Below are 25,049 nucleotides of genomic sequence, written 5' to 3' on the forward strand. Positions count from 1 at the left end.
AAGAACGGACCTGGCTCCTTTGAGGTTGACTCCCACCTGGGGTGGTCAATGTCATGGGTCGTGGGGCCACTGGTGGAAGAGGCTGGGTGAGCAGGGGCAGAATGGGGGTGGGGCAGTGGTCTCCAGGAGTTCCTAGCGCTTTGGGTCAGGACGCAGGGTTGAGGCAGGAGAGAGGGAAGCGAAGGCTGCTTTGGCTGCTCTGGAATCTCGCAGGAGCTGCCCTTCTGTCTGGTCCACGGTAGACTGCACTTGTGCAGAGACAGTAATGACTCCTTGGCCCCAGAGTAGGGTATGGTTATTAGCACAGGCATCGTGTGTTTTGTAGATCTATAAGACACATCTAGGGTTGAAAGTCCAGCTTGTCCAAAGCCACGTAGCAAAGCATTGCACCATATGTCACTTGTGGGGAAGAAGAAATAACCAATAGCTTTTGAAAGTCAAGTTTGGGCCAGGCCTTGGGTTAGATGCTATCGTGGAGGTGGTTTAGTTGCTAAGTCGTGTCTGACTCTCGCCACCCCATGGACTGTCCATGCTCCTCTGTCCATGGGATTTCCCAGGCAAGAATACTGGAGTGGGTTACCATTTCCTTCTCCAGGGGATCTTCCCAACCCAGGGGTTGAACGTGGGTCTCCTGCATTGCAGGCCGGTTCTTTACCAACTGAGCTACAGGGGAAGCCCGTTAGATGCTATACAAATGCATTAGCCCATTAATTCACTTAAAATGAATTAAATCAACTCATTTAATTAGTAGTCACAATAATATTGTAATAAATGTGTATTATCCCATTCAAAGACAAGCAAACTAAGGCTCTGACTGAGAGAGAGGGTAAACGAATTGCTGAACCGTGAGGTTAGAGACAACCTCGGGTATGTGGCTCCCGAGTCTGCACCCCCTTCCTGAGCCAGACGGGTCACAGTACACCCCTTCCTCTTGAAGCTGCGGCTCGGAATTGCTGTCCGGCGTGTTTCCCCCGGGCTGCATGTTCCTAGTTGATCCTGTTCTGCCTTCATCTGGTGTTCATTTCTATGAAGAGCACAGGAAAGGAGAGGACGCCGCCCTCTGCCCCAAGAAGCTCACAGTCAGTGAAGGGGCTGGAGGCCCTTCCTCTTTCCCCACCCCAAGCTTCTCCAACAGCCTGCCTTCTCCCTGGCCCCCCACCCTTTTCTTTCCTGCTTGAGCTCATCCTGTGGTTTTCAAATGGCTTTAGAACCCTGGTCTGTTGAAACTGGGCCTGGAGTCCCACAAAGAGAGGGTGGAGTAAGCAGCTTAACATGAGTGACATCGTGAGCAGATGGATCCAGATGGTAGCTCCTCAGATGGACAGGGGCCTGGCTCCAAACAGACAGCCCGCTCAGGGAGCCTGGGAATGCAGTGGTCGGTGACTGGAGTGCGGAAGCGGGGGTCCGGACAGAAGCTGGCTAGGGCACAGCCCTCACCCTTCGGGGGAGCTGCTGAGAGACTGAGGTCTCAGGTTGCGCTTCCTGCAGCACCGTGTCTGCACAGCGTTTTGTAGCTTACTGCGGAGGCGGGGAGTGCGCAGACTGCGACTTGTTCTGGGTGGCATCTGAGGAGTTAGCCCAAAGTCTTTTTTAAAAACTCAATATTCAATATATTGATCCCCAAACCTAGTTTTTTCTTAAACCTTTCAACTGATAAACTTTACAATTCTTTTTATAAATCTCATAAATTTTAATAATCTGTTTGAGTCCATTAATAAACTTGAGTTCCTTTGAACATTTGAAGCTACGTTTATAAATTTAATCGTTTATTTTCCTTATTGAAGTATCACCGTTTTCTAACAAAGTCTTCCAAGGTCTTACGTAGTTAATCCTTTTTTCTCATTGATGTTTTAAACAATAGTTTCATTGAGATAGAATTCACATACCATACGATTTACCATTATAAAATATACAACTTGCGTATCAACTATACTTCAATTAAAAAATAAGTTTAAAAAATATTATACACTGATTTTTAATATATTCACAGAGTTGGGCACTAATCACCACAGTTAATTTTAGAACGTTTTCATTACCTTCTCCGTCCACCAAAGAATCTCCGTACCCATCAGCAGCCCCTTCTCCTCTGCCTGACCGTGGTCTTTCTCTCAAGGAGTGAGGGTTAGTCACTCAGTTGTGTCCAACTCTTTGTGATCCCATGGACTATAGCCCACTAGGTCCTCTGTCCATGGAGTTCTCCAGACAAGAATACTGGTTTGGTAGCCATTCTCTTCTCCAGGGCATCTTCCTGACCCAGGGGTCGAGCCCGGGTCTCCTGCATTGCAGGCAGATTTTTTACTATCTGAGCCACCAGGGAAGCTTGGTCTTCCTCTAGCCCTAGACAATCATCAGTCTATTTCCTACTTCTGGAAATTTGCCTATTTCAGACATTTCATACTAATGGAATGGTACAATACATGGTCGTTTGTGTCTGGCTTCTTTTACTTAGCGTGATGTTCTCAAGGTTCAGCCGCATTGTAGCATGTCTCTCTGTATCATTCCTTTTTGGTGGTTAAATAATATTCCATGGTATATATAGATTTTATTTATCCATCCTCAGTTGATAGACGTTCAGGATGTTTCCACTTTTTGTCTGTGATCAGCTATGCTGCTGTGCACATTTATGTACAAGTTCTCATGTGGACATATATCTGTAGTTCTTTGGTGTATACCCAGGAGTGGTTTGCTGGGGCATATAGTAATTCTGTGTTTCATGTTTTGAGGAACCCTAGGTCTTTTCATTGGAGAAGGCAATGGCAACCCACTCCAGTACTCTTGCCTGGAAAATCCCATGGACCGAGGAGCCTGGTGGGCTGCAGTCCATGGGGTCGCTAAGAGTCGGACACGACTGAGCGACTTCACTCTCACTTTTCACTTTCCTGCATTGGAGAAGGAAATGGCAACCCACTCCAGTGTTCTTGCCTGGAGAATCCCAGGGACGGGGAGCCTGGTGGGCTGCGGTCTATGGGGTTGCACAGAGTCGGACACGACTGAAGCAACTTAGCAGCAGCAGGAGCAGGTCTTTTCATACTAAATCCAAGCCCCCTTTCAGGCCGTCTATCTCCAGTCTCTTATCTTTCCTTCGAACCCAGGTCCCTCCCCGCCCTCCCCGGACCTGGGGCTGCACCCTTGCACACACAGGATCATGTCCATAGGTTATGATCACTTTCCTCTCTAGCCTTTGCTGACAGGCTGTCAGCCAGCAGGGGGGCCAGCTCTGCCATCCTGCTTTCTTCTCCCCCACGTGGAGGGGGTGGAAGCTTCACAAGCCCTCTCTCCTCTCCCTCCAGCTGTGAAAAAGATGTGTGTCTAATTGCTGTGAAACTCTCTCCCTGAGGGTAGAAAATGGACATGAATGAGGAGCGGGCTCTTGAGGTACGGGGAGGTGGGGGCTCTTCTTCTTCTTCCTGGAGGTGGCAGAATTTCTCCCCCACTGAGGGAAGGCTGTTTCCTGTGTCTCTTTAGCTGGTGTCTCCAAGCTGGAGGCTGTCTGCATACCCTACTTGTTAACTTCTGTTTCCTTTATAGTCTGTTTTACCTGTTAGTCTTTGTAAGGAGCCTGGTCAGAGCTCAGTTAACAGTGAGCAGTGGCAGTGAGTGGAGCCAGAATAATGGAAATTCACAGATATCCACACACCGTATCGAAGGCAGCCCCTGTGCAGCGTCTGACCAGCTCACAGGCAGCGGCACTGGCTACATTTGAGAGTTTTTTCCATTCCGTGTGTGTTTCCTAGTGCTGCCTCTTGGAGGATGAGCGAGTAAGCAATGATAATAATGTGGAGAAAATGCACCGCCCCAGAGAACGTCAGAAAGCGGGCTCGGGTGGATTGCAGCACCGGTACAGTCCCTCCCAGCGTGTCCAGCAACTGTTGGCTTGTGCGGTGGGATGTCCAGGGTTGGGCCGTGGACCTGGCCGCTTATACTTCGGGCTGCCTCTCTATACCAGGCTAAGATATATTTCAGGTTCCAGTTGGCGTGGGGTTAAAGAGACAGGATAAGGCAGCCACCCCACTTCCTCTGTATTACATGTACAGGGATGTTCACTGAAGCATTGTGGTGATGGGGAAAAAATAAATAAAAATAACCCAAGATCCATTATAAGCGGAAGGTTAAAAGATTTTTGGTAGACCCACGCAAATCAGCTACGCAAAATCATGCAGCGGGTCTCCCTGTCCAAGCGCTGTTCACTTAGTGTCCCAACCAGCTCTGCCCCCGCAATGAGGGGCCTGCACCTCCTGCCCAGAAGGGGGACACGTTCTGGGTGGGCACAGCCTTCATGAGCGGCCTGGTGGCTCGTGAGCAGCAAGGTGCCTGCCCGTGCTCTGGGCCCCTGGCAGCCTGGAGGGAGCATGAGAAGTTCACCAGACACTCACGGTGGGCACCTCAAGGGAAAAAGACCTCTTCCCTCTTTCTCCTTTCCTGCCCCCTCCTTCCCTTGTTCCCAACTTAATAAATAGCCAAGTGGTTCAGGTTTCAACCAATAGATTAGTTCTGGGTGTTGGGCAGGAAACAGTTGTTTTCAGCCAAATCCTTAATCCTAAACCCAGGTGTCCCCCTCCGCCCCCTCCCCTGGTGGGAATCAGGGCCACCTGATATTGTTGTTCCCCATCCCCCACTCCTGCTGAGACCCCGTGACCTCAGGCAGGGCGAGGAGGGGCCAGACCTGCCGGTGCCCCTGCCACCAGGGGAACCCTCTCAATGGTTAAACACAGCCCCTCTCTCCTCCCAGATCGCTCCCTCTGACAATGCCAGGGAGCCAAGCATGCAACACAGCCACCGAGCAGATGGAGACCACCCTCCTCCAACCCTGAGAAGGGAGGAGGGGGAAGGGGGCTTGAATCCACATACAAGGTGTCCTTAGTTGTTGGAAAATCCTAGAAGACAACTGGTTGAACCCCACGCAGGGAGGAAGCGGGTCTCCACTCCTAGGCAGGGGAGAGGCAGATGAAGAAGCAGGCTGGTGAGTGCTTACTTAGGCTGTCAAGTCCTGGGGCCCCAGGAGGGTTCATGTAGTTACAGCCCCGAAAGGGAGAGGGGAGGATTGCACGGGCAGCGAAACTTTGTGAAGATGCTGAGACTGTGGCCATCTTGGCGGGGTGAAGGGGAGATGTGAGGCATCTGGCTTCACTGGGGATACTTGGGAGGAAGGCATGGAGCTCCTCCTGCGGCTTCCCATCGGTCTCGTCTTCCCCTCTGTCTTCCTCCTTCCTGCTTGGTGCTCTCTTTGGGAGAGGCTAGGGATCACCAGTATGGGGCACTTGAGTTTCCTAGGAAACCCATCCGGCCTTCAGATGCCTGTGAGTGGAGGGAGCACTCGGGCTGGGGTCACCATCTGTTGCCTGGTTCCTCCCTTGGCATAAGAGATGGAAGGAATCTGTGGACCCGTGGAAGGAGGGGAGCAGGGAGGAGGGTCCTCCACGGCGCCCTGGGCACCCCACTGCAGAAGGTGACCTCAGAATCAGGGCAGCTGAGCTGAAACCCTCTGGATGTGGGTGCAGGGAGGCTGGGAACAGAAGAGACGGCCATTCAGGGGTTAATGCCTGGAGCCCCGAATCCCTAGTTCTGAGAATCTGTCTTCAGGATGGAGGAAACAGGGAGGCCCTGACTGAGATCAGAAAGATGCCCTGAAAGGGAGTAGGGGTGGATTTCAGGGAAAAAGGGGATGAGTGTGTCTGCTGAGCAGGGACGAGGTCTGTCTACTTCATGGGATGCTTAATAGATGTTATTAGGTTATTGCTGTTATTTTTATTACTCAAGTGTATGCTGTAACAACAGTTTTATTATATATGATTTAATCAAGAATTTCTAATACACTAATTCTTGATGGATGCATATCTCTCAATTAAGAGGAAGTATCTGATAAGATGGCTATTCACTCACTCCATGAATATTTATTGTACTGGATTGCTACTGAGGGAGACAAAGCATAGACTCAGGAAGTTCAGAATCTGATGCAGGAGATGGATGAGGAACAACTAGTCTCACCGGCAGGAGGATATGTATGACCCCTGGGACAGAGCGCGCTGGGGGTACAGGGGAAATCGCAGCCCACTTTCAGTGGGAAGGTAGGGTCTGCGCTGCAGAGGGGTTGCCACCGAGGGCCTCGGTGAGGAGGGGCGTTTGCACTGTAGAGAGGTAAGGGGTAGCGGTCCAGCCTTCACGGAGGTGGCCGAAGGCCCAGCAACTACCTGGCTGGTCTGGGGGGCGGGGGGTGCAAGGCCCAGGCTGGCCCTGCGGGAGAAGAGGCCGCATGGGGTGGGAGCCAGGTCACAGGGCTTGAGCGGAGCACAGAGAGTGTAGGTTTTGTCTCTTAAGTCAGCTCCTCGGCTATTTTTTCTGCCAAAACATAATAGGGAACACATACCGGCTCTTTCTCTGTTCTTGAAGAAAGAAAATGAAAAGTGAGTGAAAATGTGATTATTACAAGTTATATGTATTATATATTTATATAAGCTGAGCCACTTGGATTTATATTTATGTATACATCATTTGCAACTGTTCCTGGTTGGTACTGGGAACAAATGACGAGAAATTCCTTATGTCCTAGTCCTGAGTTCCCCTAAGAGGGCCTGCCTGCCTGTCTGCAGGGAGCCCGTGGCCTGGCCTGGGATACTCCTGAGTGCTTCTCAGACCCCACGCACACGGTCCTTCCCCACTCCCTGTTTTGATGGGCTTCTCTTTGCTCTTTTGTTTCAGCTCCTCTCTCTGATTTCTGAACAGGTTGCTTCCAGGCAGCCGCAGTGATAAACCCTGCTGCGTGTTTGTTTTTGTAATCTGATGCAGGATGGCTGAGTTTTGCGTTGGCTCGGTTGGGCTTTCATTATCTCTCTGTTGCCCCCACAATATCCTGTGGCAGTGATGTGTGAGTGTACTCCTTCATTGGTTCCTGTAGTACTATTCCAGTCATTTCATTAGTTTATTCTAAGAGCTAGCTGCTGGCACGTGGCCCTGTAGCACTAATCTGTCGCTGTGCGTCTCTGCAGGCAATAATTCAGAAGCACAGCCTCAGACTACCTGAAGAGGTGTTTTGTTCACAGCCCTGGGCATTTCGAACCGGACATATTTGGTTCCAAGCTCATGATCTCCCTAGCCCAAGTCACTTCCAGACGTTTCCGCTTTCTTAATTCTTGATGCCAGTTATGAGTGTCATCCCATCCAGTCTCCCAGCCTGGAAACCTTGATGCCATCCTCCTTCTCACCGTGCACTACCGGTCTGCCATCAGCTTCTACCCCTGTTGATTCTAACCCAGAGAACATGCTCTCGTCTCTGGGAGGCCTCAGAGGCCATCAGGCCATTCATCTGTCACGAACAACTGTGGAGTCTGGAAGCTAGGACAATGGGAGTGGAGCGATGGGGAGAGGAGAATGGTTGAGAAGCCTCACCCCTGGGTGTCGTCCCCAGAGCAAGAGGATGCGGTAGGGCAGAGTGGGCTGCGGCTAAGCCCCACACCACCCGTCAGGGCGGAGCGATGGGCGGGTACATCATAGGCCCTCTCCTGGGTTCAGGCCCACATGATAAAGTCTGTGTAGTGGAGTCACGTGAACAGTGAAACAGCTTCCACTGGTACTGTGCTTCGTGTTCCTATGCATTATTTATGTGATTCTCACAACACCATCTGCAGCAGACAAAGCAGGAATATTTATTTCCATTTATGAGATTTTAGAAAAGGTTTGGAAAACAAGTAGTGTACAGAAGATAAGTGGCAGGGCTGAGACCTTTACTTGGATCTTCCTTTCCCTAAATACTTCCCGCCAGGGACCCTGCCAGGCTCTGGGGACACGAAAATGAGCAGGGCGTGGTCTGAGCCTCAAGAATTCCCCAAAGATGGGAGAAAGCTTAAGCCAGTGGTGAGCAACCTGCAGCCCGGGCCAGTCCCAGTCCACTACCTGTTTCGGAAATAAAGTTTTGTTAGTGGATAGCCACACCCATCCACTCGCTTCCTGTCTGTGCTCGTCCTCACTCCGTAATGGTAAGTTCAGCACTTGTGACAGAAACTGTCTTACAAAGCTGAAAATACTTACTATCTAGACTTCTACAGAAAAGGCCTCCAACCCTTAGTTTAATCACGCAGTTTTGCCCATGTGCTAAGTGCCCAGAGAGGTGGTTTAAGCTATAGTGGAGATGAGAGGGTCTCCCAGCTCTGCTGGGGGTAGGGGGCACGGAGGGGCACAAGGCGTTCTTCACCGTGCAGAAGATGTCTGAGCAGTGAAGTCTTGAAGACTGAGTGGGAATTAATCACATGACAGGAGGGAAGGCCTTTACAGGCACAGGGGCTGGCATGGATAAATTACGGAGGTTGAATACAGTGTGACATGCTTGATCTCTGGGTCGGGAAGATCCCCTGGAGAAGGGAATGGCTACCCACTCCAGTATTCTTGCCTGGAGAATTCCATGGATAGAGGAGCCTGGTGGGCTACAGTTCATGGGGCTGCAAAAGAGAGCTACTAACACATAAGGAAGCATTTAGGATTTGGGTGGGCTTGGAGGGCACTCCAGAAACCTGATCTTAAAGAGCCTTATGTGCTACGTTCAGCAGTTTGGATTTGATCTTATGTAGAGCAATGGGGAGAAGTGGAAAGGTTTTCAGCAGAGCGGTGACATGATCAGGTGGGGATTTAGAAAGATCACTGTGATAGCAACATGGAGAATGGATTGGAAGGAGACCAGGCGAGAGGTCATTACAATGAGACATGATGTTTATCAGAGGTAAGCAACTGAGAATGTGCAGAAGGGGGAGGATGAGAGACGCCATTGGTGCCTGGATGTGAGGTGTGAGAAGTGGGAGGTAAGAGAGATTCCAAGAGTCTGCTCGGTGACTTAGGCGGGCACCGGCAAACGCAGAAGAGAGATGCAAGGCCAGGGCCCCAGTGAAGACACTGAGGACATCAGGCAGAGGAAGAGGGTCCAGCAGTGTGATCCGTGCTGCCGTGGAGGCTAGAAGGGCCGGGAAGAAAACGAGCCCCCAGAGTGGGGTTTCAGAGGCTGACAAGGAGGAAAGGATGTTATGAAGGACGAAGGACGGATTGGGTGATTAACAGTTGTTAATGCCCCCAAGGGGCCCAGCAAGATAAAGACTGAAAACCCTGAATCTGGCCATCTGGAGGCCAGTGCGGGGGCCCGACAGGAGAGGTTCAGGGTGTGGTTGGAGGAGTAATGAATGGGAACAAAGTCAGCAAACGTAGAAGCCATTGACCTCTACTGGGAAAAAAAAACTTTCATGAGAAGAAATGAAAGAAAAAATTAGGTACCTGTAGGGAGCTATGCGATACAGAGAATGATCCTTTGGTTTCATTATGAGAGAACTGGAAGATGTTTCTCTGCTGAGGCAGAGAGCCAGTTAAGAAGAGTTTGGAAACCCTCAGGAGAGCAGGGAGTTGGTGGTCAGAGACCCTGCAGAGGGATGGGGCCGGGTCCAGGCGGAGGCAGGCAGGCGGACAGAGACATGCTTCTTAAATACAGAAAGTGAAGATCATGGGAAGCTTGTGGGTTCAACGAATATGCTCGAGGCGTTGCTGATTCTGATAGCATTCTCAGTTGCAAGTGATAGAAAACAACTCCAGCTGGCTTAAAAATTCAAAAGGATTTTTAATATAAACACACACGTAATTGAAAATCCCCAAGTAGGGCTTTCTTCAGGAAATGTTCCCTCAGTGATGGAAACAGTGACGCGAAGGGTCAGGTCTCGCTGCGTCTTCGCTCTGCTTTCTGCAGTGTTGGGGTGTCCTCACGGTATGCTCCGAGACCCCCACCACCCATCCCTGAAGCTCCACCCTCTGCCGTCGGGGGCGCCCTCACTGCATCTCGTTCAAGAGAGGGGGAAACTTGTCTTTCTCAGAGCTTTTAGCAGAAGTCTCCATGAAGCACAGTGCTTCTGGCTGGATAAGTGTCCATTCCTAAACCAGCCATAGGGGTGAGAGTTAGAAAGTGCTAATTTTTTTATACTAATCACAGCCCAACCCTAGAATTGGGTAGGATCACTCTAGAGACAAATGCGCTGAAGGAAAATGTCTGTACTGTTATGGACTGAGTTGTGCCCCTCCTTAAAATTCGTGTGTTGAAGGTCTACCCACATGTAACCATATTTGGAGATTGGGTCTGTAAAGAAGTAACTGACATTGAGCGATGTCAGTAGGGTGGGCTCATCCAGTAGGACTGGTGACCTTATGAGAAGAGGAAGAAACACCAGGGGTGTGTTTGCACAGAGGAAAGGCCATGTGAGCACACTGCAGGAAGGCAGGCATTTGCAAGCTAAGGAGAGAGAGCGCAGGAGAAACCAGCCCTGCTGACACCTGATCCTGGACTGCCAGCTTCCAGAGCCCTGAGACAGTGAGTTTCCGGGCGGTGGTGCTTTGTGGTGGCAGCGCTAGCTGATGAATACAGGTACAGTGGATGGGAGGAGGAGAGCAGGGGCGCTGGGTGAACATTCAGTATGTGCCCACGAGGTTCTCTGTGTGCTTGACATTGTGTGGGTTGAATAAGACACCATCCCCCATCCTCAAGGAGCTCATCGCGTAGTTGGGAGACAACATTCTACACCAAGACCTAGCACTCGTTACAGCGGGTGTATCCCAGAATTCTCGGAGGGCACGGAGGGTGAGGACTGGATCCAGTCTTGGTGGTCCGGGGGAACCAAGGAAGGCTTCCCGGAGGTGGTGGCACGGAGGGTGAGGACCGGATCCAGTCTTGGTGGTCCGGGGGAACCAAGGAAGGCTTCCCGGAGGTGGTGGCATGGAGGGTGAGGACTGGATCCAGTCTTGGTGGTCCGGGGGAACCAAGGAAGGCTTCCCGGAGGTGGTGGCACGGAGGGTGAGGACCGGATCCAGTCTTGGTGGTCCGGGGGAACCAAGGAAGGCTTCCCGGAGGTGGTGGCACGGAGGGTGAGGACCGGATCCAGTCTTGGTGGTCCGGGGGAACCAAGGAAGGCTTCCCGGAGGTGGTGGCATGGAGGGTGAGGACTGGATCCAGTCTTGGTGGTCCGGGGGAACCAAGGAAGGCTTCCCGGAGGTGGTGGCACGGAGGGTGAGGACCGGATCCAGTCTTGGTGGTCCGGGGAAACCAAGGGAGGCTTCCCGGAGGTGGTGTCACCTGACCTGTGCCTGAAAGATAACAGAAAGTTGGGTGAAAGAACAGGAAAGGCAGACTAGAAAAAGAGAGTGATTTGTGTAAAGTTGGTGTGAAAATAAATGCCACCCAAGTGAGCACAAGCAGAGGCTCTTTATTCAGAGTGAACTATAGCAAGGGAGTTGGCCACCATCACTTGCTCTGGCAGAGACTTAAAGACAGAGTTCCGCCTTTTCCAGAATGCCCCATAGTTAACTATGGAATCATACTTTTTCAGATTGGCTTCTTGCATTTACTAATATGCATTTGTTTGCTCCATGTCTTTTCATGTCTTAATAGCTCATTTCTTTTTAGTGCTAAAATATATTCCATTTGCCTGGATGGACCACAATTGACTTATCCACTCACCTACTGAAAGACAGTTTGGTTGCTTCCAGGCTTTGGCAATTATGGAAAAGGCTACTGTAAACTTTGTGTGCGGGTCGGATTGTATTTTCTTCTTTGCACCTCCTGGTGCCTCACTTTGTTGTTACTGCCGTTCAACGTTTATTTCCTGTCTTCCCCACTGGAACGCTGTAAGCCCTGTGACAGTAGAGCTTATCCCTTGTCCCCGTGTCCATCTCTCGTCCCTGTTCGTTCTCTGAAACCAGGTCTGGTAAGTGGTCGAATGGCTGGCTGACTGCCGCCCAGAAGTCCACGGTGGACTCTGCAGCGGGGGGTGTGGCGCTGCCAGCGGGGCTGTGTCTCGGCGCAGCCTGTCTTTTCTCCCCGTCACTTCAAATGTGCTGTGACCACCAGTACAGCTCAGAATGGGGCTGTGAGAATGTGGGGAGCTCCCGACTGCAACAGCTTGCAGTCCTCTCCTCCATCTGCCGGGGACAGCTTGAGGAATCAACACTGGGGGCCCCCCAGTCTGGGGAGAGAAAGCAAACCAGGACCCACAAAAGAGGAAAAACAGAAAAGCAGGAAGTGCCTGTGGCTGACCAAGTAGCATTGCTCCTGGGGCTGCTGCTGGTGGTGTCCTGGAGGAAGGTCAGAGCCTGCTGGGTAGCAGCAGCTAACATTTCTTGAGCGTTTGCCCCAAGCTTTAAGTGCTTTGTGCAGGATGTGGGTATCAAGTCCCAATTGCAGCCCTGCAGAATAGGTGCTCCTCTTATCTGCAGTTTTCAGATGAGAAAGGCCAAGACCTGAAAGCTCAGTACTTCCCCACCTTCAGTACTCCCCACCTTGTCAGCGGGGTGCAGCTTCAGACCCAGGGGGTCTTTCTGCATGGCCGCTGCTCTTGAACTTTGCCACGATGTCGTTTCCAGGTGTCCCCACCAGTGGCTGATCATCACTCAACTCACATGTACTTCCCTAGGCCCCGGCTTAAGATATTTTGAATTCGTGTCTCCCACAAGGCTTCCAAGCATAAAGGCCTTGCCTTAGGAAGGTTGCCCAAGCATGTGAAGCATCCTCGTGTAAGACGACATCGGTTCTAAAGGCCTTCAGATAGAAAAAGGCGTTTCTAATCTGCAGGCTTGATTTGGTCCCTGCCTAGAAGGTTGAGGGTCCAGGGATTTGTGCTTTTACAGTAGTGCTGAGGTGATCCTCAGAAGCATCCAGTTGCCTTCCTGCAGGGGCAGGAACACACCTGACCAAATGCCGTTTGCGTTCTTTATGAAAAGCAGCGTCGCTTGCCGAACACTTCATGTTTGAGTGACTCTACTCTCTTTTTTTCTTCTCTTTCATTTACTTCTCACACAGTGGGTTGGGGAGTGGGGCTCACAAATATACAAGACTTGAATTAATCATAGTCCCTAGTTCATAGTATCGGAGAAGGCAATGGCACCCCACTCCAGTACTCTTGCCTGGAAACTCCCACGGATGGAGGAGCCTGGTGGGCTGCAGTCCATGGGGTCGCTAGGAGTCGGACCTGAGCGACTTCACTCTCACTTTTCACCTTCATGCGTTGGAGAAGGAAATGGCAACCCACTCCAGTGTTCTTGCCTGGAGAATCCCAGGGATGGCAGAGCCTGGTGGGCTGCCGTCTACGGGGTCGCACAGAGTCGGATACGACTGAAGCGATTTAGCAGCAGCAGTTCACAGTATACCTCAAATCACACAAGATTTGTCTTTTGGTTTTCTTTATTGTTGTTTTTTTCCTTGCTCTCTCCCCCTGCAATAGACCTCCCTTTACTGTATTTTGTATCCTTATAGTTCACCTCTTACCTATTTAATTCAATATAAAAGGATTGTTCAGATGCTTCATAGTGGTAGCTTGTGTGGCGGTGGTTCATTTTCACAGATGGTTTTGTATGATGGCTATATTTATTAGATTATTCTTCTCTGCATCTCAGAGAAGCAGCTGCCTCTCTGGAATTTCTTCTCATTTGATCCTTTTTTTGCCCCCATGAAGCTAAACAGAAAAATTCCACACCCTCCTCCAACTTTCCAAGGCAGTCATCACCGCCCCCTCTTCCACAGCCTCCATCTGCCCTTTCAAGGATATGTGGCTTTCCTTACTCCTCCACGGGATGCTCCGTCGTTAGTGGCATTCCCCCTGAAGGCCCCTGACAATTCTGCCCCCGAGCCCGGCCCCTGGCTGCTCTGCTTCTCCCACCTATATCCAGCAATTTGTTTATCCATTTATCTATTGATGGGCATTGGGCTGGTTCAACCCCTTGGCTATTGTGAATGATGCTGCTATGAACATGTGTGTACGTGACTTGTTTGGGGCTTCCCTGGTGGCTCAATGGTAAAGAATCTGCCTGCAATGCAAGTGCTGCAGAAGATGTGGTATTTGATCCCTGGCTCAGGAAGATCCCCTGGAGGAGGTCATGGCATCCCACTGCAGTATTCTTGCCTGGAGAATCCCATGGACAGAGGAGACTGGAGGGCCACAGTCCATGAGGTCACAAAGAGTTGGACACGACCGAAGCAACTTAGCATGGCATGCATATACTTGTTCGTGTCCCTGATTTTAATTCTTTAGGGCATATACTTAAGAGCAGAAATATGGGGTCATATGGTAATTTTATGTTTAATTTTTGAAATACTGTCAAACTATACATTTCTTTTTTAAATTGCAACTTTGCTCAGTAATTGTCATATATATGGAGAGACAGGGAAATCTGATGGAAAAACCCTGGGCTACCAGTCAGAAGACCTGGGTTCTTTTCTTAGTTTTGCCACAAAGCCGTGTGTGAGGTGACATTGAGGATATCACTTCCCCTTTCTAGGCTCTTGTTTCCTCATTTGAGAAGTAAGGAGATTCCATAAAGCTAAGTAATCTTTAAATTATCTTCCTCTGTAAAGACTTTATTGGAAAAGTTGGATTCCAAGGGAAGAGGGAGAGAGAATTGTCAAATAGCTAAATGAGATTATTTCTCTGTTCTTTTCCTACTGTGTTTTTTAAATTGTGGGTTAAAGACACTGCAAATAATTGGCCTCTCTTCCTGCCAATGTGTATCTAGTTAATGAATAGCTTCTGGCTTCCTGTTTCCATCAAGATTCCCAGAAAAAGATACCCTTCTCTTTCCCATCACTTCCTACCACTTGGCGGCTCCTGAACAAAACCTGGTGTTCTCAGAGCCAAAACTGGAGTCCTCCCCACTGTCCTCCTGGGAGGAGTGCCGAGCCTCTGCCTGGCCCCTCAGCACTAAGGTTTCAGATGGACAGCCTGCGTCTAGTCTTTGGAGGTGAGGAACCATGGAGGGGCAATCACAGCCTCTTTCTGAGACACTGTAAGGGTCATCTTAGAGAAGAGGAAGAAGCAGAGACCTCCTGTGAGGCCTTCCAGCCAGTCTCCCCTCTGGAGCTGTTCTACTTTCTTAACTCACTCCCAGCTGAATGGTTACCCACCAGAGAGCAGCGCCTGTGTAGGGAGGGGATTTTCCCCCACTGACGGAACACCCTCACAGTCCCCAGGTCCAAAGCCTGTGCTCTCTGGCGCCGCCTGGTGGTTTCATGGGGAAACACAAGGTCTAAAACGTCAACCAAGTGGTTTTTGTTGTTCAGGCTCATTTTGCATCCGTGGAAGGAATGATGCTAAAGCTGAAACTCCAGTACTTTGGCCATCTCATTTGAAGAGTTGACTCATTGGAAAAGACTCTGATGCTGGGAGGGATTGGGGGCAGGAGGAGAAGGGGACGACAGAGGATGAGATGGCTGGATGGCATCACTGACTCAATGGATGTGAGTCTGGGTGAACTCCAGGAGTTGGTGATGGACAGGGAGGCCTGGCGTGCTGCGATTCTTGGGGTCGCAAAGAGTCAAACACGACTGAGCAACTGAACTGAACTGAACTGATCACATGGTTCTGAGTGCCTGCTATGGTTTAGGTATTATGCTATACTCTAGGAATAAACAAGAAGAGGCACCTTCCCTACAGTACCTTCCTTTTTATAGGGTGTACAGAGGAGTGACTTTTGGAATGAATTCATAGTGACAAGTGCTGTAATAGGGGAGTGGTGTTCAGGAGCACAGACAAGGGGGCACGTCAGTCATACTTGGCACACCCTAATGAGAGAGGGCAGAGGCAGAAAGTGTTCTAGACAGAAGTTAATCTGTGCAGAAGTCAGCACAGCAGAGCTATATTTACGACGAGACCTGGTAGACTACCCATGTTGGCTGGGATTCAGAGCGCAAGGGGAGGGTAAGAAATGGTCTTGCAGTTGCGGCTGCACCACACAGGGCTTCCAGCCAAGTCACGAACTTCAGCTTCAATTTTGGGGCAACAGTGAGTTAGTGAGTTTGACTAGGGGATACTGTATCTATATTTGCATTTGCACTAAGATCATGGCATCCAGTCCCATCACTTCATAGCAAGTAGATGGGGAAACAATGGAAACAGTGTCAGACTTTATTTTCTTGGGCTCCAAAATCACTGCAGATGGTGACTGCAGCCATGAAATTAAAAGAGGCTTGTTCCTTGGAAGAAAAGCTACGACAAACTTAGCGTATTTAAAAGCAGAGACATTACTTTTCCAACAAAGGTCCATCCAGTCAAGGCTATGGTTTTTCCAGTAGTCATGTATGGGTGTGAGAGTTGGACTGTAAAGAAAGCTGAGCACTGAAGAATTGATGCTTTTGAATTACGGTGTTGAAGAAGACTCTTGAGAGTCCCTTGGACTGCAAGGAGGTCCAACCAGTCCATCTTAAAGGAAATCAGTCCTGAATATTCATTGGAAGGACTGATGCTGAAGCTGAAACTCCAATACTTTGGCCACCTCATGCAAAAAACTGACTCATTTGAAAAGACCCTGATGCTGGGAAAGATTGAAGGCGGGAGAAGAAGGGGACGACAGAGCATGAGATGGTTGGATGGCATCACCAACTAAACGGACATGAGTTTGAGTAAGCTCCAGGAGTTGGTGATGGAGGGGAAAGCCTGGCATTCTGCAGTCCATGGGGTCGCAAAGAGTCAGACATAACTGAGCGACTGAACTGAGCTGAACTGATTTGCTTTGAGGAGTAAGTGCTCTGGTTATGGATGGAGAATAAGTCAGAGGGGAAAGGGCAGATGTGGGGAGAGACCACTTAGGAAGCTGTTGCAGTAACTGATGTAAACAGTGATGGCAACACCAAGGAAGGAGCAGTGGGAAGGGAGACAGCAGACAAGGAAAGGAGTCCAGAAATACACATGAGGTGAGGGGCTGGTGTCAGCCCCAAGCTTCCGTTGGTTTGCCCACATTCAGGCACAAGGGATCCCCTGTACCCTCAGTCAAGATATATGGGAGCTGGCAGGAGTGTTCGGGTGATATCAAGACTTCACATTGCTGCCCAATTGTTTTAAGCAGTGTGTCCATTTGATAGGTGGCTGCTCATCCAGAAAAGCCAGAGGAATCGTGGGGAAACTGCTTCCCGCTGTCCTCTGTGGCTTGTTTGGCCCCATGATAGTCAGAGCAGCAAACTGGACCACTTTTTAAGACTCTGTGTTTCAGAGCCTCAGGCAGTTTAAAGGTTGGTATCTGAGTCTGGGCTGTAAGCCATTCTTGCTCCTCTCTCTCAGGACCAGGGGGAGGATTTGTCTCTCCAGGACCATCCCAGGCTCCTTGGACAGGCATTTTTAGCCCTCACCCCTGTCGGCCCTGGAACAATGTGCTTGAGGGTGTGAGCATCATGCTGTCATGAATGTTGCTTATTCTCCCAACCCTCTGGAGCTTTGTGTCCTGGGCTGTCATGTCCACACTGCCATTATCCCTAAAGGGACAGCGTCAGCGACCACTGCCAAATAGTTAGCTGCACAAAGTATCTGTGGAAATCATTCCACAAATTCTCGTGGGCAACCAAGTTTCCACTTACCCAACTTCTGCCCCGCTCCACTGCCCCCTTTGCCCTCCCCGACTCCAGGTCAAAGGACAGCGTTGTGATCTTGTCTCTATGCCGCTAACCCAGACACACTCAGCCTCAGGCCCCCTCATCACATTGGATCAGAAAGGCTGTGAGATAGGTGTGTTTCCTACGGGCTCAGTGCATGGGGCTTCCCTGGTGGCTCCGACGGTAAAGAATCTGTCTGTAATACAGAAGACCCAAGTTCAGTCCTGGGTTGGGAAGACCCCCTGGGGGAGGGCATGGCAACCCACTCCAGTGTTCTTGCCTGGGGAATTCCACGGATGGAGGAGCCTGGCGGGCTACAGTCCATGGGGTCACAAAGAGTCAGACACGACTGAGCGACTACCAGTGCGGGGCACCTTCCAGCTGGTGGGCCTGCGAGCCAGTATTTGTTTTTATGACTATTCTATGTAGAGCTGTCCTTCCTTCTAGAAAACTGGTTCTCAGCTGGGGGTGGTTTGCCCTACCTCCAGGGGACAGTTGGCGATTCTGAAGACGTCTTCAGTTGAGGGCAGGAGTAGGCCATCCTGGCATCTAGTGGGCAGAGACCAGGGGTGCTCCTCAGCACCCTACAATACCCAAGATGGTCCCCACACAAAGAATTGTCAGGTTCCCAAAGTCGATAGGACAAGGTTAAAAAAGGCTCTGTAGGTCTGTAATCAAGGGGACCCTGAATCCTCAAGGCTCTGTAGGATTGCTAGAGAGGACCAGGAGTTCAGGGAACATTCACTTGGCATCATATTTCTTTCCGCAGCTGAACTCCGTCCGGGAGGCTCAGTTCCAGCGACTGGAGGCAGCGAGACCTCGCGGGCTGGGGCGCGGGGCGCGAGGCCCGGTGCTCAGGATGGCCGGGCAGCCGCCGCCCTGGGCCTACATAGCCGTCCTCCTCTGCGTGCTCAGCCTCGGCGGGGCCATCGAGATCCCCATGGACCGTGAGTCTCCTGTCCGCTTGGAATCTGCTGACTGGGGCAGAGGAGTCAGTGGGGCGGGGAGGGGCGGGGAGAGCGAGGACCCTTCAGAGAAGGCGGCGACAGCAGAAGCAGTGGCTTCTGGATTCAGAGCGGGTTTTCTTCCAGAGGATCAACCCGGGCAAGCTCATGCTTGGGAACCTGGGACCTGGAGTTGCTGAGCCATGTCTCAGGGCCGCGGCTGTGCTGAATCGCTGCCCGGAGCCTGCTGAGAGTCTGGAAGCCCGAGCATCACTCGGGAGCCCTTCCCTCCACACCCCTCCCTCATCCCTCTGTGCTCTTGACTAACCTGTCAGAGTGGAGATTCCAGGCGCCAAGCATGGTGGACAGCTCTGATTTGCCTTTCTCATATAGCCAGGTCCTTTTGGCTGAAGTGATGAGGACAGATGGCCTGAGAAGGGTTGTAAAGGAGGTGACTTTTGCAAAAGACTGTGACTAAGTGAGACATTAAAATAAAGAACCCCATTATAGTGTCACTGTGGGAGAATCAGGCACGAATTCCTTCTGTTTTCAACTTGCCCATGGTAAAGTTGAAAGGTAAAGTCCATGGCATCTGCTTCCTCTGGTGGGACATTATTGGGCCCTCAAGATCATAAAGTCAGGATGAAGATGCTTGTCTGACAGCCATGTCTCCACCAGCCGTATCTGATGTTACATTTGTAAGTGGCCCGTGGACTGGCAGCTGTGACCCTTGGCCCTGTATTTAGATGGGTGCCACCTTTGCTACAATTCTGACTCTTCTGCCAGAAATTCTGGGCATCCCAGAGCTGTAATGTGAATATACCACTTCTGTCCCCCGTTCCTGCTTCGAGGAATAGATGGGATGTATGTGATGCCAGTGTTGCCTTGGACTCTCTCCAGGCAACAGGTGTCTGAGGAGGGGTGGGAGAGTGATACAGCCTTGAAGAAGTCCCCACTGAGCTCTCCAAAGCCAGCCTCCGGGGCCTGGAGCTAGCACAGCTTGGAGAAGAGTCGCGGGTATCTCAGCTCCCTGCTGCTGCCCGCCCGCACTTCACCAGTAACAGCTGCCCAGAGAGGGGGTACTTCCGGGTGGAGAGGGCCAGGAGAAAGTGTGATTGGACCCAGAGCAAGATGGACAGGGCCCCCACAGCCCTCCTGATGGCCCCAGCCTGTGTACGTGTGTGTGTGTGCACGCGCACACACACACACACACACAGGGAGGGAGGGAGAGGGCAGTTGTGAAGGAGACCTTTCCCATGGAGACCGTCTGCATTGCTGGCTCAAGGACAGTTTCTCATGAACGGTCCCAGGCAGGCAGTCTAATGAGGAGCATGGTAAGGCACGTCCCTGGCGAGGAGAGGGGCTGAGGAGGAAGCTGGGTTACGCAGGAAGCGGTGAAGGCTCGTCTTGTTTCTGCCACCTTCTCCTTGGTTACTCGTCTGCCACTCTGGTCCCTGGGGCAGGTGGGTGAGGGGTTCCCGCAGGGTGAACCTGTAAACCAAGGGCTTCGACATCTGTGTTAGGAATCTGGATCCTAAAGCTCAGGGGCCGTGGGCAGGACCCCACAGCCAGTCTCTGCAGAGCACCAGCCGTGGGGCAGAGCTGCCAGCCCCAAGGAGGGTCTGCAGGGTGTCTTCCTGAGTGTCCATCGGGACCCCAGTCCCTGCTTCCCCAGGGCCACGCAGCAAGTGGGTGACGGACTCACGGAAAGAGCCCAGGCCCCTTGGCCCCCAGTCTGGCACCACGCGCCACACCCCGCCTCTGTTGGCCTGCCCCCTGTAGCTCATCTCGGGTCTCCCTGGAATAGCATCTGCCTCACGCCTGACAGAGAGCTCAGAGCTCTCCAGGCACATCTCCGGTGACTCTCACAGCCCGTCCGCGGAGTCGGTGTCATCCTTGGCCGACTCTGAGGGGCAGAGAAATGAAGCTGTTTTCTCCAGCTCACCTAGGCAGGGCCAGGACGTGACCATGGCATCTCTCTTAACGAGGAAGTCCTTCTGCAGAGCCACTCCCGGTGCCCCCAGCCGTGTCGACAAGAAGCTCCCGCTGCTGCCTGTGCCTGTTGCATACATTCTGTGCCTCCCTGGTTGCTGCAGGCACAGTGGCCATGGCCACGTCTCCAGCCTGAGTCTGCGAAAGATGAGAGCAAGACAAGAGTGAGGCAGGCCCTTCAGAGGGCACCCAGGTGCCCTGGGAAGAGGCACTCATCAGTCAGGGTTTGCCCTGCCCCCGGGCCCAGCAGGGTAGATGCCTCCCAGACGATCTGAGCCGGTCCTTCCATCTCACCCAGTGGAACGGGCCGGGGAAAGGTCAGGCTTTCTCCTCTCCAGACCCAGCTTTATTGAGATATTTCTGACATAAAAATATGTTTATTTACGGTGTAGAACTCAGAAAAGAAGTTAGCTTTGTGGGTGTGTGGTGGTGACCTCTGAGATCTCCTGTACCGGCTTGTAAGTATATAATGCAGCACCGTTAACAGTAGTTGCCATGCTGTGCACAGGATCCCCAGAATTCACCCATCTCGTAGCTAAAAGTTGTATTCCTTGACCAGCGTCTCCCTACTTCCCCCACCCCCAGCCAGCTGCCACCCTACTCCATTTCTTTGGTTTTGCCTTTTTTTAGGTTCTACATGTAAGTGGGAACACACAGCATTTGTCCTTCTCCGTCTGACTTATTTCCTTTAGCATTGACCTCAGGGTCCATCCATGTTGATGCAAAAGGCAGGAAAGGTGCCTGCACGCCTGTGTTCACACAGCTTTGCTGACAGTGGCCGGTGGGAACGCCCTCAGCTTTCTCTGTGTGTCAGCTGGGGCGGCAGAGGGGCTCAGGCCACGGGCTGCCCGGCGTGTCCTCTGCTCGCTTCCCCTTTGGGGGCATCATCTGGGCCTCCGGGGGCTTGGGCGCAGCAGGTGTCCTAGAACAGAGCCCGAGCCGCAGCGCAATCCCTCACTGAACACGTGGCCTCCCGCTGCCGCTGCTCCGCCAGCAGAGTCACATGCACCCCACCCCACCCCCAAGCAGAGCAGCGTGACCTTTGGAAAAACCAAAGGGTTGCTTTTGCCCCATCCATCAGAGCGATTTTGCCAAAAAAAGTGAGTCTGTTGGCAGCTTGCCCCTCCATCGCCCTCCCTGCATCAAGGAACTTGGCATTTCCCCTCTAGGGACCCACGGAGGAGGACAGCGGGGTAGGAGCAGCGCTCCCTCCTTACTGTCGGGCCAGGGCATGAGGCTGGGGTGGCCTTGACAGCGTGCACGCACGGTCACTCAATCCTCCATGGGGCGGGGGTGCCAGGGGCTGTCAGAGCCGGGGAAGGGAAAGGGGTTCATGAGTGCAGGAACTCTGCAGATTGAGCGGGCGTCTGTCTCGCTCCCTGCAGAGCCCATGGGAAGATTTCCTCCCTCTTGGAAGTAAAAGAGCAAATTCGTTCTCCCTCGACATCGCCCCCCAGCAGGTTCCGTAGGATAGAAGGGCCGGGTGTGCACAGGACTAGGTGGAGACGGGCACTCTGTCCCTGGGCAGGCTGTCCTCGCTGTCTTCCCGCTGTGGTGGCGTGTCCTCTGGGCTGACCGTGTCCCTGTGATAAATCCCTTGGCTGCACAGTGGTGGCTGCAGATGTCATTACCTCTTTAGGCAAGTAGTTTCTCAAGAGGCCCCGGCCAGATGTCAGCGTGGGGCTGGGGGCAGAATCCAGAGAACCTGCACTCCCCCAAGCTCTGTCCAGAGTGTCAGGGAGAGCGGAGTGCCAGGGCCCCCATTGGCTGGCTCACCTCTCCAGCCGAGAATGGACATGTGAAAGGAGCTCTCGACCAGCAGTGGGAGAGCTGATTTTCCTTGCAGTAATACATTGCCCCAAACTTCCTGTGGAACCTTAACTAAGTCAACTTTCCTTTCAAGAACCGGACACTCCCTGGGCAACGTCTCAGGCTGCTTCCATTGAACTGGCCTATGTGTAAAAGCTTCAGCAATACGTGAACCGTGAACTTCCAGATGTTCAAGCTGGTTTTAGAAAAGGCAGAGGAACCAGAGATCAAATTGCCAACATCCGCTGGATCATCGAAAAAGGAAGAGAGTTCCAGAAAAACATCTATTTCTGCTTTATTGACTAGGCCAAAGCCTTTGACTGTGTGGATCACAATCAACTGTGGAAAATTCTGAAAGAGATGGGAATACCAGACCACCTGATCTGCCTTTTGAGAAATTTGTATGCAGGTCAGGAAGCAACAGTTAGAACTGGACATGGAACAACAGACTGGTTCCAAATAGGAAAAGGAGTACGTCAAGGCTGTATATTGTCACCCTGCTTATTTAACTTATATGCAGAGTACATCATGAGAAATGCTGGGCTGGAAGAAGCACAAGCTGGAATCAAGATTGCCGGGAGAAATATCAATAACCTCACATATGCAGATGACACCACCCTTATGGCAGAAAGTGAAGAGAAACTAAAAAGCCTCTTGATGAAAGTGAAAGAGGAGTCAAAAAGTTGGCTTAAAGCTCAACATTCAGAAAACGAAGATCATGGCATCTGGTCCCATCATTTCATGGCCAATAGATGGGGAAACAGTGGAAACAGTGTCAGACTTTATTTTTTTGGACTCCAAAATCACGGCAGATGGTGATTACAGCCATGAAATTAAAAGACGCTTACTCCTTGGAAGGAAGGTTATGACCAACCTAGATAGCATATTCAAAAGCAGAGACATTACTTTGCCAACAAAGGTCCATCTAGTCAAGGCTATGGTTTTTCCAGTGGTCATGTATGGATGTGAGAGTTGGACTATGAAGAAAACTGAGTGCCAAAGAATTGATGCTTTTGAACTGTGGTGTTGGAGAAGACTCTTGAGAGTCCCTTGGACTGCAAGGAGATCCAACCAGTCCATTCTGAAGGAGATCAGCCCTGGGATTTCTTTGGAAGGAATGATGCTGAAGCTGAAACTCCAGTACTTTGGCCACCTCATGTGAAGAGTTGACTCATTGGAAAAGACTCTGATGCTGGGAGGGATTGGGGGCAAGAGGAGAAGGGGACGACAGAGGATGAGATGGCTGGATGGCATCACTGACTCGATGGACGTGAGTCTGAGTGAACTCCAGGAGTTGGTGATGGACAGGGAGGCCTGGCATGCTGCGATTCATGGGGTCACAAAGAGTCGGACACAACTGAGCGACTGAACTGAACTGAACTGATGTGTAAAAGAGACTTGAAACCCATGTGGGCAAAGCAGACTCTGTGTTAGGCTTCGTATCCCAGGTGAGGCCAGAGCCCTCAACTGGGTATGAGGACCCAAAAGACGTCAGATGTGTCCTGAGATGAAGTAACCAGGGGCCCGGGCTGGTAGTTGAGGGAGTGGGTCAGGGGTCAGCCCTGCTGCTCCTGACCGTGGGTCCTTCTGCCTCCCTCCCCGTCCCTGCCCAACACGCCTGGCTTTCCAGAGTTACCTTTCTTGGGTCCTGGCAGGAGAATCACGGATGGTTGAAGTTGCCACGGTGGGGAGCTCTCCAGAGCCTGCGTTCAGAAACCAAGATTTCTGTTGTTGCCCTGTCCTTTTCTTGCTTTTTCTATTTCTTGCCAAGGTCGCCCCAGGCACATGGTAAAGCAGATAAAATTTCTCTTTAATCCATGAACAGGCCACACACCCCCAGCCCACTGAAAGAATCCCTTCGAACCTTTTCATGAGCTTTATTGTCAAGACTTTCACTTCCTGACAGCGTGTAGCAGGGCCCTCGTCCCTGCTGCCCCCCACCTCCCCTCTCGATCTTCCCTGTCCTGTGGCTCCTCTGTGTCACTTGGTCCTGTCTTAACTCTGCTTTCTCCAGGCCACCCCGCTCAGAGCCTCTCATCTCCTCTTGCACATCTCACTAATCAAGTCAGAAAGTTTTGAGGTCATCATGGCTCAGCCTTCCCCCAGGGACCGCTCACTTGGAAAAGGTCAGCTCACCACACCAGCAGTGTCTGACCTCTCCACTGGCCTGAAATAAGAATGGTCTACAGTAACGTAATCATGTAATATATATAGTGATGTAACTGTGAGGGAAAGAATATCTTAAAAAGTTATAGCAACGCATGTTCTCTTCTATGCAGAGAAATTTTCACCAAACCCTTCTCCCCACGAAGAATAAACCCTCTAAACCTTTGCTGTTCACAGTGTGGCCCACAAACTGCAGGCACAAGCGTGAGCTGGCTGCTTGTCAGAAATGCAGGCGCTCAGACCCCCCAGACCTACTGAGTCAGAGCCTGCATGTTTACCAGACAACACCCCCCCCAGGTGATTCTCACACTGATTAAGGTGTGCAAGGCCCACACCCCAAACACCCCTGTGCGTGAGCACACGCACGTCTCAGGTGAGGCCGGGGGAAATCCAAGCCACCTGCCCCTTTGCCCTGCTTGTAAAAAGCACAGAAAGCCCTGGTGTGTTCTGCTTCGTCTCCGGAGTTGTTCAGAAGCAGGATTTCCGTAGAACAGTGCACTTGTGCCATGAGCAGATGACAATAATTCATCCTTCCCTCGAGTTTTCCAAAGGATGGCAGAGGAAGGAAGGTGGGAAGATGCTTTCAGGTGTGAAGGAGAAGAAGGTGCGGAGCAATGAGGCCGTGGACCTGACTGGCCCTTGGGCTCCGCCCTGCACCAGTGGTTCAGCTCCACCCCTTCCCCAGCCCTCCAGCCTCACCCTCGCACCCTTGGCATGTGGAGATGACGAGTGGCATCCTCAGAACCTAGCCTCTTTTGAGCAGCATTGCCAGTTCT

General features: G+C 51.5%; 1 protein-coding gene across 21 annotated transcripts in view; it reads left to right on the forward strand.

The window, feature by feature from the left end:
* The window catches only part of NFASC (neurofascin), a 202,073-nt gene that overhangs the window by 106,026 nt on the left and 70,998 nt on the right, over positions 1 to 25,049 (forward strand). For all 21 annotated transcript variants that reach the window (XM_061381961.1, XM_061381960.1, XM_061381969.1 and 18 more), the window contains one exon: positions 18,132 to 18,309. In XM_061381961.1, coding sequence (XP_061237945.1) covers positions 18,132 to 18,309 — 178 coding nt within the window. The remainder of the gene's footprint in view (positions 1 to 18,131; positions 18,310 to 25,049) is intronic.

The sequence above is a fragment of the Bos javanicus genome, chromosome 16 (genome assembly GCF_032452875.1).
Source record: "Bos javanicus breed banteng chromosome 16, ARS-OSU_banteng_1.0, whole genome shotgun sequence".
Classification (NCBI taxonomy): Eukaryota; Metazoa; Chordata; class Mammalia; order Artiodactyla; family Bovidae; genus Bos; species Bos javanicus.